The sequence below is a fragment of the Meles meles genome, chromosome 6 (genome assembly GCF_922984935.1).
Source record: "Meles meles chromosome 6, mMelMel3.1 paternal haplotype, whole genome shotgun sequence".
NCBI classification, from domain to species: domain Eukaryota; kingdom Metazoa; phylum Chordata; class Mammalia; order Carnivora; family Mustelidae; genus Meles; species Meles meles.
The window spans coordinates 142,420,823-142,435,384 of record NC_060071.1 but is presented as its reverse complement, the minus strand read 5'-3'; the positions used below and the strand labels follow the sequence as shown (position 1 = coordinate 142,435,384).

The following is a 14,562-nucleotide window of genomic DNA, read 5'->3' as shown; positions in this document are numbered from 1 at the left end:
TGCCGCTCGCGGTGGTGCACCGGGTGGTGCCGCTTCCGCTTCTGCTCTGGTGCATGGGCGATGCCGCTCGCTATGGCGCCGCTACTGCTGCCGCTCGCGGTGGTGCACCGGGTGGTGCCGCTACCGCTTCTGCTCTGGGCGGTGCACGGGCGATGCCGCTCGCTATGGCGCCGCTACCGCTGCCGCTCGCGGTGGTGCACCTGGTGGTGCCGCTACCGCTTCTGCTCTGGGCGGTGCACGGGCGATGCCGCTCGCTATGGCGCCGCTACCGCTGCCGCTCGCGGTGGTGCACCGGGTGGTGCCGCTACCGCTTCTGCTCTGGTGCACGGGCGATGCCGCTCGCTATGGCGCCGCTACCGCTGCCGCTCGCGGTGGTGCACCTGGTGGTGCCGCTACCGCTTCTGCTCTGGGCGGTGCACGGGCGATGCCGCTCGCTATGGCGCCGCTACCGCTGCCGCTCGAGGTGGTGCACCGGGTGGTGCCGCTACCGCTTCTGCTCTGGGCGGTGCACGGGCGATGCCGCTCGCTATGGCGCCGCTACCGCTGCCGCTCGCGGTGGTGCACCGGGTGGTGCCGCTACCGCTTCTGCTCTGGTGCACGGGCGATGCCGCTCGCTATGGCGCCGCTACTGCTGCCGCTCGCGGTGGTGCACCGGGTGGTGCCGCTACCGCTTCTGCTCTGGGCGGTGCACGAGCGATGCCGCTCGCTATGGCGCCGCTACTGCTGCTGCCGCTCGCGGTGGTGCACCGGGTGGTGCCGCTACCGCTTCTGCTCTGGTGCACGGGCGATGCCGCTCGCTATGGCGCCGCTACTGCTGCCGCTCGCGGTGGTGCACCGGGTGGTGCCGCTACCGCTTCTGCTCTGGGCGGTGCACGGGCGATGCCGCTCGCTATGGCGCCGCTACCGCTGCCGCTCGCGGTGGTGCACCGGGTGGTGCCGCTACCGCTTCTGCTCTGGTGCACGGGCGATGCCGCTCGCTATGGCGCCGCTACTGCTGCCGCTCGCGGTGGTGCACCTGGTGGTGCCGCTACCGCTTCTGCTCTGGGCGGTGCACGGGCGATGCCGCTCGCTATGGCGCCGCTACCGCTGCCGCTCGAGGTGGTGCACCGGGTGGTGCCGCTACCGCTTCTGCTCTGGGCGGTGCACGGGCGATGCCGCTCGCTATGGCGCCGCTACCGCTGCCGCTCGCGGTGGTGCACCGGGTGGTGCCGCTACCGCTTCTGCTCTGGGCGGTGCACGAGCGATGCCGCTCGCTATGGCGCCGCTACTGCTGCCGCTCGCGGTGGTGCACCTGGTGGTGCCGCTACCGCTTCTGCTCTGGGCGGTGCACGGGCGATGCCGCTCGCTATGGCGCCGCTACCGCTGCCGCTCGAGGTGGTGCACCGGGTGGTGCAGGGCTCTTGCTAAAAAGAAAAAAAAAAAAACCCCTATCCAGTCTTACAGACCATCTTTTATAGAGGTGGCTGAGCCCCGCCCACACACAGGTGGCCAATCGGATTTCAACCTACCACAGTTAATATATGCACACCCCTCTGACTGAATACGGCTATCTGGCCTGGCCCGCCCCTATATCCGGGGTTTACAGTTCCTCTGCCTAATCAGGCCCCTACAGGAACAATGGCAGGAGCCATCACTGTTAATGTGTGAGGACAGCTTTGCTGCCTACTGAGCTAAAACCTTCAGGACCCTATTCAGTCCTGTCTCCAGTTTCCAAGGCAGGGGCTGAGACTCAGAAGTGGAACTCTCAGGGTCATGGAGCCAGGAAGCCGCAGAGCCAGCATTCAGAACCCCCGCTGGGGGAGGCGTGATAGAGGGGAGCACGGCCCTCGGCCCTGGGATCCAGCCCTGCTTCTCCATTGATTTGCTCTGTGATGTGGGACAAGCACCTTCCCCCTTTGTGTCCCCATGTCCCCTTGCACAAAAGAGTAGTAATAGTCATGAGAGCCTTTATGAAATGTGATGTCCATGTAACAACCCTATAAAGGAGGTGCTGTTGTTATTCTCTGAGATGCGACGGGGAAACTGAGGCACAAGGGCTAGCCCGAGGTGGGGGCCGTTGAGGTAGCCTCGTGGGGGGGCCCCTATGGGTCCTCAGATCCCAGACACCAAGCTTTGGCGCTCCAGCTCCGCTGTCCCTGCAACAGCCAGTGCTGGCCACTAGGTGTCAGCAGAGCCCCAGCCAGGGGCCCCCTGGCCAGCGCCTTCCCAGACAGAATCCCACCTGGGCCTGAAGTGCCTTAAAAAGCTCATTAAATCGAATCACCTGCTGGTTCAGCCTATCCAGATGACCAGAAGTTTTAAAGAAACACTCCCCTGACAGAATGAATATTCCATTACAGGCTCTGTTGGGATTTGAGTTTCACTCACTTAATGTCTTTTTCCCCCCCTTTCCTCTCCTTCCCGAAAATAACAGACACAGAGTTCTCCAGGGGAGCCGACTGGATTCCAAAAGGTACCGTGTCTGCCATCTGCTCCACACGCTAGAGGGCAGGGTGTCTGGAGGCTGGTAGGCCTGCGATGCTGAAGCCAGACTCCTGGGCTTTCTGGAAGGTTCCATGAGGTGCGAGGCACATTTTGTGGGGAATGAGCTCTGGGCTGCCCTGTGTGGGGCCCCAGGGCCCTGGAAAAGCCCCAGGAGGGTGCAGAATGTACTCAGCTGTAACACACCCCTGGCAGAGGAAGGAGCCTGGAGTTTTTCATGCAAAACCAGGATGTGGTGGGGAACAGACAGGGACACTGTTGATAGTTATGTGGCAACAACAGGTATACCCCAGGACTGTCCCAGGAAACCCGGACCATTCCGGGCACGCTGGATCGTGTGGCCCCCTGAGTGGTGGCTGGGTGTCCAGGCTCAGGGCAGGGACAGAAGGGGGAGTTGTGCCTTTTCTGGTCCACCAGCAGGTGTTTCCACTGGGGCGCACTGCGAAGTGCCAAGAGCCCCTCCCGTGGTGCTTGCGGGCCAAGACAGTCAGAGTGACAGCAGTAATAATCCTAATGAGTAATAATTATTATTGCCCTAGATGCTAGGTAGTTACTGTCCACTCTGTGCCAGGAATCATGCTGAATCACGATCAGGGCATCTCATTTAACTGTCCCATCAACGCTCAAGAGGCATCATTCCCTCCACTTAAGCATAAGGAAACTGAGCCATGACCGGATTGGAATGACTCGTTCAGCCCAGGCATGCGGCTTCTGGGTGGTCTTTGGCCTCTGGCTCCAAAGCCCACATCTTGGCTTTCCGTGCTGTGCCTTGGAGACGGCATCCCAGGGGCCCGATGGGTATCCCTGTTTCAGGGAAAACCCAATGTAAATTGATGTCACCTTTTCCAAGGAAACACACTTGTTTCCCTGCCAAGCACTGGCCCATAACGAAGGGAGCCTTCAGCGTGCTCTGCTCCAAATAGCTCTGGGTTCCTTGAGATCTCTAATGCCATGGAATCTGTTTCCAGGTGCTGCTTTGCGCACCAGGATTTCTTCTTGGTCTCTGGCTGGGGTTCACATCTCACATCTGCAAGGGAGTGGGTGTCCCCTGGACTGAGTGGGGCCATCACAAGACCAACACCGTGCTTTGGGCCAAGCGTCAACTAGCTTGGATCGAGTTGCTTTGCCTCTTGGGACTTACTTTCCCCATCTGTAAAGTGGAATGATCAATTATCAATTATCAATGCTGACTTTATTTCCTTCGTGAATGAGTATGGAAGATCATGTGAACGGTTATTTGTAGAATTTTTCAGAGAGACTAGAGGCCTGGTTTTCCCCCCAATTTGGAATAACAGAGGGTCTCCCCAAGAAATGGGGAAGAGCATCAGAAAGAACAGGGTGTCTCCCGCAGTCTAGCCTGGTGACTCCTGGTGGCCTCTGCACTGTAAGCCCCTCCATGGGGAACCCTCTTCTGATCTGGAGCTCCCGGGTGGACTCCACGGGAGTCTTCTCTGGGTCCCTGATGCCTTGCACACAGTAAGTGCTCACTGAATGTTTCTGAGTAGGGGGACACGTGGCTGGGGGCACCAGGCTCCCGAGCCCGCTCAGGGTCCCGGCAGCCTGTATTGGCTGAATGTGGAGTGTCCACAGCCCTGTGTTCACTTGCTGTCTCCCACGCATTCACTCATTCATTCATTTCACAAGGGTTTACTGAGCCCCGACTTTATGCCAAGCACTGGTCTGGGAAATTGAGATCCATGGGTGAGCACAAGAGCAGAGACCCGCCCCCCAGGGACTGGGTGTCCCGGCAGGGTGGAAGGCGCCTGGGAGGAGGGCTCACACGTCCAGCTGGTGGTGCTCAGCACAGTGAGTGTCTCTGGGGCGCCGGCTCTGAAGGGCAGCAGGGGACTAGGGTCTTTATAGCAGGGATTGTCTCATCCGCAGCCGGCAGACGTTGGGCACAGTTTTGTAGGGTTTGCAAAACAAGCAGGCTCTATATGGCTAAAAAAAAAAATGTGCTTATTCGGGCTCTGTAGAATAACCGAGTATGCGAACATCTGAGTTCGGGGCTGGCTGGCTGGCTGGCTTTTGTGAAACTGGCTGCGCAGGAGTAAGCAGCCTACAAGCCAGTGTGCAGAGACCATCGTGGGCTCACTGATATGACAGCTGAAACACAGATTTCTGAGTCCCACTCTGAGTGTCTGATTCATAGGGGCTGAGATGGCCCAAGAACCTGCATTTTTAGCAGGTTCCCAAGTGATGCTGAGGCCTCCTGGGACTGCACTTTGAGAACCACGGCTTTGTGCCCTGGATTTGAAAATAGGATCCACCATTAGCGTGTGTGCCTGTCCATGTGTCCCTCAGCCACAGTTTTCCGCTGAACAGAATGAGGGTCAACAGAGCTAATGGTCACAGAGTTCCTGTAACAACCCGCATACAGTAGGTGCTTAATTGCTCTGTCAGTGAGGCCCCGGAGGACTTCTGCAGACTCTGCCCCCGCTTATCTTTCTGAGAACAAAAGGAGCACTGAAGCTCCTGGGGGGGGGGGGGGAGGGATTTCTCCCTTTGGTTCGGTTCTTGCGTGGTTTTTGCCTGTCTGTGTGTGCGCATGCGCCTACCTACGCCAATGCGCGTGCACGTGCGCACAGGCGTGCGCCCGCCTGGCAGAAAGCAGACTCTGTCTTCAGGCGTTGTAATCTTGCCAACTTAAAAACCTTTCATATGTGATTTTTAGTCCAAAAGGAAGGGGGGGAAAAAAACCTGCCCCAAAGCTAATTATTTATGAGCAGTTGGTTCTCTGCACTTTTTTTTCTCTCCATGCACCAAGTCTTTGAAAGCTCCAGCGACGTCAGTGGCTTCAGCCTGCTTGTTTGTATAAACACAATAATTAAGATTTATTAAATTTGCAGCTGCCTACACACTTGGCAGCTCGGTGCCACCGGAGACGCGTGCCTGCAGCATTCAGACACAGGACACGTAATTGCTTTTTCCATTGCAACTGGGCCGTGAGTCGGCTGCATTTTTGCATGGGCCGGGGAAGGGGCGTGTGGCCCTTCTGGAGACAAACTGTTTGTTGAAGAACAGATTGGCAAGGGTTTCTGGTTGCCTGGGTCGACTGGGGCAGGGCCAAGGCACCGGTTTGCAAGACTGGAGAGCAACCCCCACCCCCTCCCGGGCGCACTGTGGCCCCTGCGGGTGTAGCCCCAGACACCGAGCCACCCAAAGTCACATTTTATTTACTCCATCATATTGCATGGGTCTTAAGACTCATGATTTTTCACATTTTCATAATTCTGGAATTTGGGCGACTTACTAGGATCTACTTCTCTCCATGAGGATTTGGGCTTGCTTCCTTCCACCACCCAGGACGCTCACCACCTGAGATTTCTCTAAATGGAAAATCTTTGCTTGCAGGTTGTGTCTTGTTTTGTTTTCCTTCGGCTCACACTGATTGTGTAAACTCAGAGCCCCCCCCCCCCCAAACACCCAGGAGCTGTGGGTCACATTCGCAGGAAAGATGAACTCCCCTCACTTCACCCAGTGCCAAGATAATACCTCGTATTTCCTTGTTTCCCCTTCCTGGGAGGTGGGATGACTTCTCGTTTCCCTGACAGGGAAGGTGAGGCCCCTTGGGGCCCAGATTTAGGTGGAGTCTCCCATCAGATGCCCCATCTTGGTTGGTTGTGTCCTTTCTGAGTGATTTGTAAAATAAGGACACACCTCATGGTCAGTGTCCTAGATCAGAGGAAATACTGAGGCGTCAAATATAAGGAAGCCTTAGTGAGTTCTCTAAGTTAGATGGTAACTTTTAAAAAAAAAAATCTTTAAAAAAAATTTTTTTTTAAAGATTTTTTTTATTTATTTATTTGACAGAGAGAGACCACAAGTAGACAGAGAGGCAGGCAGAGAGAGAGAGAGGGAAGCAGGCTCGCCGCTGAGCAGAGAGCCCGATGCGAGACTCGATCCTAGGACCCTGAGATCATGACCTGAGCCGAAGGCAGCAGCTTAACCCACTGAGCCATCCAGGCGCCCCGCTTTAAAAATTTTTTTTTTTTTAATCTTTGCTATGCACTGGGCACGACACTGTAACACTCGGGTGCCGGCCTTTGTCCCTCACGACCACCTTCTTTGTAGTGGGAGGAGCGTGGCCTCTTGGCCGATTTTCCATATGTGACAAAGGGCCCAGCTGGGGTGGAAACAGAGGAGATATAACGTGGCTTTGTCCTGCTGTGATTCCCTGTGAGATTCTGGGGGCTAACTTTGCCTCTTTCTTGGTCAAAGGGCTGGGCTCGGCTGGGACTGTGCAGTCTCTGACCTTGAAGAGAAGAGAGCCCAGGCCGGGCCTCCCCCCGTGTGCTGTGTTATCCCAGGCCCCTGTCTGTCCATCTGTCCACCAAGCCCGGAAGCGACAGGCTACCACCGATGCAGGAAAGAGTCTGTGCTAACTCTTCAGACATCAAGGTTTTAAAACTTGTCTTTGACTTCAGAAATCCAGACAGGTTCTTCTCTACGTGCTCCTGGTCTCCCCCGTCACCCAGCCCACCTGCCTTCTGCCCGCCTCCCCACTCCTCTGAAGTTCATTCCCAGTGAGGTAATGGTAGCTTCTGCTTCACTAAGCCTTGTGAGTGTGTCTCTGGCCTCCTGTCCCTGGCCTCTGGGCAGCCCAGGCTGGTGACCGCGTTCCCCGCCCACAGCCGCTCGGGCGTCTCTTCTCGCCCTGGGTCATGGGTGCCTCTGTCTTTGTCTTATTTTTTCCAGTGAACGCAGTCAGTGTCGATAAGACTCAGTGTGGGTGAAATTCCATAACTTAATGCGGAGTTGTTATTCAAAATCTTAAAGCTGCCTCGATAGCCTTTTAAAAAATTAATAGACTTTTTTCGGGGAGCAGTTTTAGGTTGATAGAAAAATCGAGCAGACTCTACAGAGGGTTCCAGCTAGTCCCTCTCCTCGACCCCTCTCCCACCTCGCCCTTATTATTAACATCCTGCACTGGTATGGTCTGTCGGTCACAATCGATCTGTCGCAATACCAACACATCACTGTGAGCTGAAGCACGGAGTTTACATCAGGGTTCACCGTGAAGTTTGTTCTTTGGGGTTGACAAATGTGGAATGGCACCTATCCACCTTCCTCGTGCCACACAGAACAGCTTCACTGCCCCAAAAATCCCTGCGCGCCACCTACCCACCCCTCCCCCGCCCAGCCCCTGGCAACCATGGATTGTTCTACTGTCTCTCTAGTTTTGTCTTTTCCAGAACATCGTAGAGTTGGAATCAAACAGTATGGAGCCTTCTCAGACTGGCTTCTTTCACTTGGTAATATGCATTTAAGGTTCCCACCTGGTTTGGGGGTGGCTTGAAAACTCGTTTCTTTTTGTCACTGAGTCATATCCCAACATTTTAATATTCCACTCTGGTCTTTTTTGTAGACCTCTTTCCTCTGTGCAGGATCCAGTCCAGGGTCACCCACTGCGTTCAGTTGGTACATCTCTTTGGTTTCCGCTAGGTTAGAACTTGTCTTCTGTTTTCCTTGACCTTGACCTTGAGTCCAGGTCAGAGATTTTATAGGATGTCCTTCAAGGCACGTTTCCCTGGTATTTCTTGTGATTGGAGTCGGGCTGTGCATTTCTGGCAGGAATGTCGCCGAAGGGATGCTGTATTCTTGGCGCATCTTGCTGGGAGACCCGTGATGTCGCTGGGAACCCGTGCTTACTCGGTGGCTCGAGTGACTTACCTTGCCGCCTCCTCGAGACACTGCTGATACCAGGGCCACCAGGAGGGCCTCTTGGCCGTGTCGGTTACGAGAAGTCTGGTTTTGCAAAATCAGTGGCGAAGGGCTTCAGTGAGTGAGAACACTTGAGGCTGGAGGCACAGGGTCAAGTGTTATTAACCTGGAGGAGATCGTGTGGCCGGAGGTGAGGTGAATCAAGTGTGAGAGCTGAAAGGTCGGAAGTGCTCAGGTCAGAACCTCCCAAGAACACCCACATTTGGCAATGCTTCCTTCTCACCACCATCCCTGCCATTGCCGTCATCACCCTCCCCATCATCATCCTCACCTTCCTCACCACCGTCACCATCCTCACCGTCAACATCACCACCATCTCCATCACCATCATCTCCATCACCATCATCTCCACCACCATCATCTCCATCACCATCATCACCATCATCACCATCTCCACCATCACCATCATCACCATCTCCATCATCACCATCACCCTCACCACCACCATCACCATCATCACCATCTCCATCACCATCATCACCACCATCTCCACCATCACCATCTCCATCCTCACCATCATCACCATCTCCATCATCACCATCACCACCATCTCCACCATCACCATCATCACCATCTCCATCATCACCATCACCCTCACCACCACCATCACCATCATCACCATCTCCATCACCACCATCTCCATCATCTCCATCACCACCATCATCACCACCACCATCACTACCTTCATCATCATCATCATCCTCAGCGTCACTTGACTGTAGCTCTTGGTTCCTGGACAGTGACCCTTTGGTTCTTCAAGGACCCAACAGATACATTCTACAATAGTAGTCCTACTTACGTACCTTTTAAATTGGTATAGAAATAGACTTTGCTTTGACTCTGCTCTACAACCTGACAAATGGGGGGGGCGGTTAGGTGTTTTATCCCCATCTTGCAGAGACTGAAATGGCCCAGAGAGGTTACTGACTCTGCCAAGGTCATAGAGATACTGTGTGACAGAGTCCACATTGGACCCTAGTCGGCCAGGTCCCTGAGAGCTAGGCCTCTGCCCTGCACTGTGCTGTCTTTTGGCCATGGGGCCTCTACTTCCCTGAGTAGCCAGCTCTTGGGCCTGCACTCGTTGGCAGTGAGGACGTCCCACAAGGCCACAACCCAGCCCGTGCCTCTAGACCTTAGGAAATGTGTTTTGGCAGCTTTCATGGGTGTTAGAGCAAGACCGTTGATTAGGCTTTCGGACCCGTGTGTCTGGCCTTTGGGTGATATCAGCGGTGTGGACGGCGACGGTGGTGATGCAGAAGGTGGAGGAGAAGGGGGAGGACGTGGTGCTGGAGGGCGGGGCGCGGAGCACAGCGGTACCTTCCCTACGGTGACTGCCGTGGGAAAACCGGAGATCCTCACTTCCGGCACAGCGGACAGTAGTAGCCCCACTTCCCAGTAGGGCAGACTGAGCCCCAGACAGTCAGCCCAGAGCCGGTGCTTGCCTAGCATCCCCCTCGCCCTCCCCTCCCGCTCAGGGCCCCTGAGCCCACTCACACCTGCCTTTGTTCTGCAGACTCCGCGGTGGCCGTGGCGGTGGCGGGGCCCCCGCGCGCTCTTCCGGAAGGCGTGCCGCGTGGCGCTGCCCCTGCAGCTGCTGCTGCTGCTGCTCCTGCTGCTGCTGCTGCTGCTCCCGGTCGGGGAGGAGCACCGCAGCTGCTCGCTGGCCAACAACTTCGCCAGCTCCTTCCGGCTCATGCTCCGCTACAGTGGCCCGCCGCCCACCTAACCCGCGGGGGACGCAGGGGACTCTCCTCCCTGACCCTCCGCCGGCCCCCGGGCTGCTTCCCAGCCGCCGGCGGGGCTGCCTCGGTATACATACTGTATTAACGCTCCCCAAAGAAAACCACTTTTTATACGGTGTTGTCTTAGTCTATTTATACGGAAGGTGGACTGTGCGTGACCAGGGAATACCGGATGGACTTTTATATCCTCTGTAGATGCTCCGTCTGCATTGTTTCATATAGGACATCTCTTTGTAGGGGGGACATGCCTAGCAGTGTGCGTGTCCGGTGGGATGGGGTGGCAGTTTTGCCCTGGTCTGCGGCTCCCCCATCCCTGCCCCCCAACTCCTGGAAAGCGGGAGCAATAACATGTCACTTACGGCCACCGCTTGCCCAGAAGCCAAGCCCCGAGCCCAGACGTCAGCGAGAAGGCCCCCAGACGTGGACGTGAACAAGCCACACAGGCCCTCGCTCAGCGCCCAGTTACTCCTCCTTTGGGCACAGTGAGGACAAAGGACAGCGGCTTAGACGCTGCGGGTTGGAAGCAGAAATGGTGATGATCGAAGGCGGGGCTGGTGACAGCAGTGACAAGTGACAAGTGATGTGACAAGTGACAAGTGATATGAAGGAATGGAAAGAAGAGCTGGAAGGAGCAGCCCCAGCACCGAAACAGCACACAGCCCGAGGGCTCCGTGGGGGCTGCAGGGGGATGGGGGAGCACGAACCCGCCCTCCTCCGCCTCCCATAGCACGGAGCGGTGGTGGACATCCGTGGCCGTGACAGTGACCTGCCCGCACGCTGAGCTGGGGCTCCACGTGTTCTCTGCAAGAAGAGAAAGAAACCTCATCGCTGGGGTCTTCGAGCACAATGGGGAGCGCTGCGTGCCGCACCCCTGGGGAAGACGCGTCCTTTCTGTCGCTCTCAGGCTGTTTTCCCGTGGTCTGCGCTGGAGCCGAAGGGCCAGAACGGGAGCAGCCGGCACGCCAGGTACCAGGGACCCGGGATCCAGGACAGAGATCAGAGATGGACCTAGGAGCTGAGCCTGTCTGGGGGCCTCTGCCTCTTCCTCCTCCAACAAGGGCCGTCAGAGAGAGCCGGGTCTTCTGGGCCCAGGGTGTCCCACAGGTGTCCTCACAGGGCCCATGGCCGAGGCCACCCCAAATCCCAAACGAAGGTCCCTCTGGACAGGGCTAGACTGTTAATCTCCCAGCAGCCCCTGGGGAGGAGCGGGTGGTGAGGGGGGCTGCTCCGTGCTGGGCCCTGAGGCCGGAAACATGTCCCTTCCTCCCCAGGGAACTCTCCATGGCTCCTAAGTGCATTATAACTGGATCGTGTTTTCCCCTAAATCAACACTAAGTGGCCTTTTAGAAAATGCCTCGTGCCCATTCTTTACAAACTGATTCCATCTGTTCTCTAGGAGGAGACCAAGGTGTGGGGAGTCATACAGGCCTTTGGGGTCATAAAGTGTCCAGACCCAGGAACGCCCTCTAAAGGGAGGGAAACTGAGGACCCAGAAGGGTCCTGATTGGCAGCACCAAGCCCCGCCCCACAGACCTGCACATATGGCCTCTCCCTGTCCAGCAGCCAAGGGCCCAAAGCCAGGTCTCCCTGACGCTCGGAGAAGCTGGACGTTCCCAGGCAGGAAAATGGTATCGCCCAGAAGAGGTCTTGGTTTGCACTCGGAAAGCACACTTTTCTCAGCAGGTGGCTGAGCCCAGGTGCTCCCTGGGCCATGTGGGTCCCATGCTGGAAGGTCAAGGTCAGACTAGGGCAGGGCCTTCGAGCAATCGCCATTTCCACACTCCCACTTTGCAGGGGGGGAGGCTGAGGCCCAGCAAGGAGAGGAACTTAGCTGTGGCCACACAGGCGAGGCCAGACAGAGCCGGGCACCCCTGTCCCCAGGCTCACGGTGGCAGGACACTCCCCCTCCCCAACCACGTCGCAGGCCCTCCAGGCGAAGGCAGCTGTGGCCCCTGTGGCCCCCATCAGGGAGGGGGAGGGGAGGGCTGCCATGTGCAGGGCTGGCTGCGGGGGCCGGGGGGGGGGGATGTCTCTGCATATTTTTTTAAACTTTGATAAGGAGGCCATATAGCCTGCTTGTTGGCATAATTTTTTTTTAAAAAGAATTGATATTTTCATTACTTTCTTATAAATACGGTTGTGAAATAGCAGCTTACTCGCCGGTGCTTTTCAAGTGTAATCTCTCCTGCTTCAAGGGGATGCAGACGGTTATGATTTTTATGACTTTCCAGCTTCCTGAACCACCACCGCAAAGAGCTTTCAAGTGCCCTTTGAGAAAGGTGCCCCAGTGGGACCGGCCTGTGTTTATTTTTCCTCTGTCCCCGGAGTGAGAGTCGTGGAAAGTTATGTGAATATCACAGCCCAGCTCCGCGCGTGCGCGTGCGCGTGTGCGTGTGTGTGTGTGTGTGTGTGTGTGTGTATGAGAGAGAGAGAGAGAGAGAAGGAAAGAGGGAGAGAAGGAAGAAGAGGGGAGGAAGAGGAGGAGGAGAGGGGAGTATAGGAGGAGAAGGGGAGAAGGGGGAGGGCAGAGGAGGAGGAGGGAGTATGGGAAGGGGAAGCAGAGGGAGAGGGGAGCAGGGGAGGAGGGGAAAGAGGAAACAGTATGATCAAAGGTGCTGGTCCCCTCCTCAAGTGGCCCTCGCTGGGGCCCTTTCCCCAGCCTCACCTCCATGGGGAAAGGCCCAGGCAAGACCCAAGGGCGAGGGGTAGAATGTGCAGGTGCGGGGGGCCGAGATGTCTCAGGAGGAGCTCCGCATCGGAGCGCGGGGACGAAGGCCTCCTCCCAAGAGTGCCTTCTACCTGGTGCTTGCGGGTGCCGGGCCCTTGCTCGGAGCCTGAGGAGCCGTATTTCATTTAATTCCTACGACAGCTCTCGGGGAGTGGCCTTAACTCTGCCTCCACCCGCAAGACAGGAGAGCTGAGACTTGAAGACATAGAGACGCTTTGCCCAGGCAGAGGTGGGATTCGAATCCAGGTCTGCCCGTGACAAGCTCACGCTGGCAGGAGAGGAGGGGGCTTGGGGCCGGCCCTGCCAGGGAGCAGGTGGATTTCAGAGAGCGAGCGCTCTGGCCTCCGCTCGGGGGGAGGGCAGCTCCCACGTCCCGGGGCTCTGCACAGGGTCACCCTGTGGGGCCGTGGGGCAGGTGGGCAGGGGGCACAGTCCCCAGGGTCCTCTACAACACCTCCACACCGGTTACTTCCCGCCGCTCAGGGAAGCAGGGCTTTCTGCCCATCGCGGGGCTAGCGCCTCTCGGTCTCCCTGCGCGGTCCCAGGCATGACTGACATGCCCAGTGCCCAGCACCGGGTGGGGACTTCAGCTGTGCTTGTTGCATTGCATGAAAAACCCCAGAGGTGAGTGTGTTTGACACCTCGACCCCCCTCCAGGACTCAGAGGAAGCGGTTCCCGGTGGATGGGACTCACTCCATCGCTCACCACCTCTCACCTCCTTGGTCCGTCTCTGCTCTCACCCCTTGTGGCCGTGGATGTGCACACGCTCGGATCTTACACGTTATTGTCATTTCTGTTCCTGGCACAATTATTCATCGGCAGGCATGGGTCATGGTAAAAATTTGTGGGTGGAAATGCCAGGTTGAGAAGCCCACTTTCCCCCACCGGAGATTTCCTGGGTTGGAAGTGTAGACAATCCGGTGATCGGTTTGGCCAAGGAAGGGTCCACGCTGCTGCAGAGCAACCCCCCGACACACACACCCCGGAGGCCTCAGCCATCTCCCTACAGCCCTTCTGTCAGCCAAGTCCGCAGGGGCAAAGCTGCACCATCTTTGCAGCCGACACTGACTGGCTGTTTAGACCGCTGGACCGGTCTGGTAATGCAGTGTGGACGGGTAGAATGGGTGTGTGCGTGTGTGTGTGTGTATCTGTGTGTGTGCGCACGCATCACGTAAGTGGGTTTTGGCTCCAGAGGCAAACGAACTTCACTGTTTAAAATGTTCTGTTATGGAAACAGTATTCGCAGGGACCATATCCACTCTCATCATATTATTTGTGATTGTAAAACACGCGTTTGCAATAAATGAAGCTTTCTGGGAAGGCAGGCAGTACCAGAGCCAAGTGAGCGTTCTGAACCGTGTGTGCTTTATCTCGGTTCCCATCGAGCCCACAGCCGGCCTAGAGCCTTTCCTGCTCGGGAGGGAGGGACGTGTGGGCTCCTCTCGTCTCTTCTCCGTGCTGTGTTTCAAAGTCCCTTTCTGCTGCTCCAGTTGGAAGGAGCTGTGTTCCCGAAGTCTGCCTTGTTTTTGTTGTTGCTTTATGTGTTTAAAAATGTATCTGCTTTATGTTTGGAAATAAAAATCTCTATTTTGGTCTATGAAGCATTGTGTGGTTTGGAACATCTTTTACTGAGGTGGAGGGGTTTTGTCTGAAGGGGCTCTGAGGAGAAAGCGGGGAGGTGGTGAGGGCTGACTGCGTTTTAAATTCTGACTTCCCGGCGGAGGCAACTCTGGTCAGGTCGACCTCTGACCTCAGGGCAACAGCGGCTCTCAGCTCGACCAGAAGGTCGGGATCACCTGGCAGCGTGCTCACAAACATTGCCAGCAGCTCCCCAGAGCTCGTGGGCAGCCATCCTGGGGGGTAAGCCAAGTGGATTTTGAAAATTC

The 14,562-nt window shown here is 56.5% G+C and overlaps 1 protein-coding gene across 4 annotated transcripts in view; it reads left to right on the top strand.

The window, feature by feature from the left end:
* Positions 1–14,271, top strand: part of SYNE3 (spectrin repeat containing nuclear envelope family member 3) — a 93,326-nt gene extending 79,055 nt beyond the window's left edge. For 2 of the 4 annotated variants that reach the window (XM_046007434.1, XM_046007435.1), the window contains 2 exons: positions 2,414–2,452; positions 9,719–14,271. In XM_046007434.1, the coding sequence (XP_045863390.1) occupies positions 2,414–2,452; positions 9,719–9,931 (252 nt within the window). In that variant the 3' untranslated portion in view covers positions 9,932–14,271. Of the gene's footprint in view, positions 1–2,413; positions 2,453–3,449; positions 6,268–6,702; positions 8,572–9,718 lie in introns of those variants that run through there. The other 2 variants (XM_046007433.1, XM_046007432.1) reach the window with 2 other exon arrangements.
* Positions 14,272–14,562: the final 291 nt, after the last annotated feature.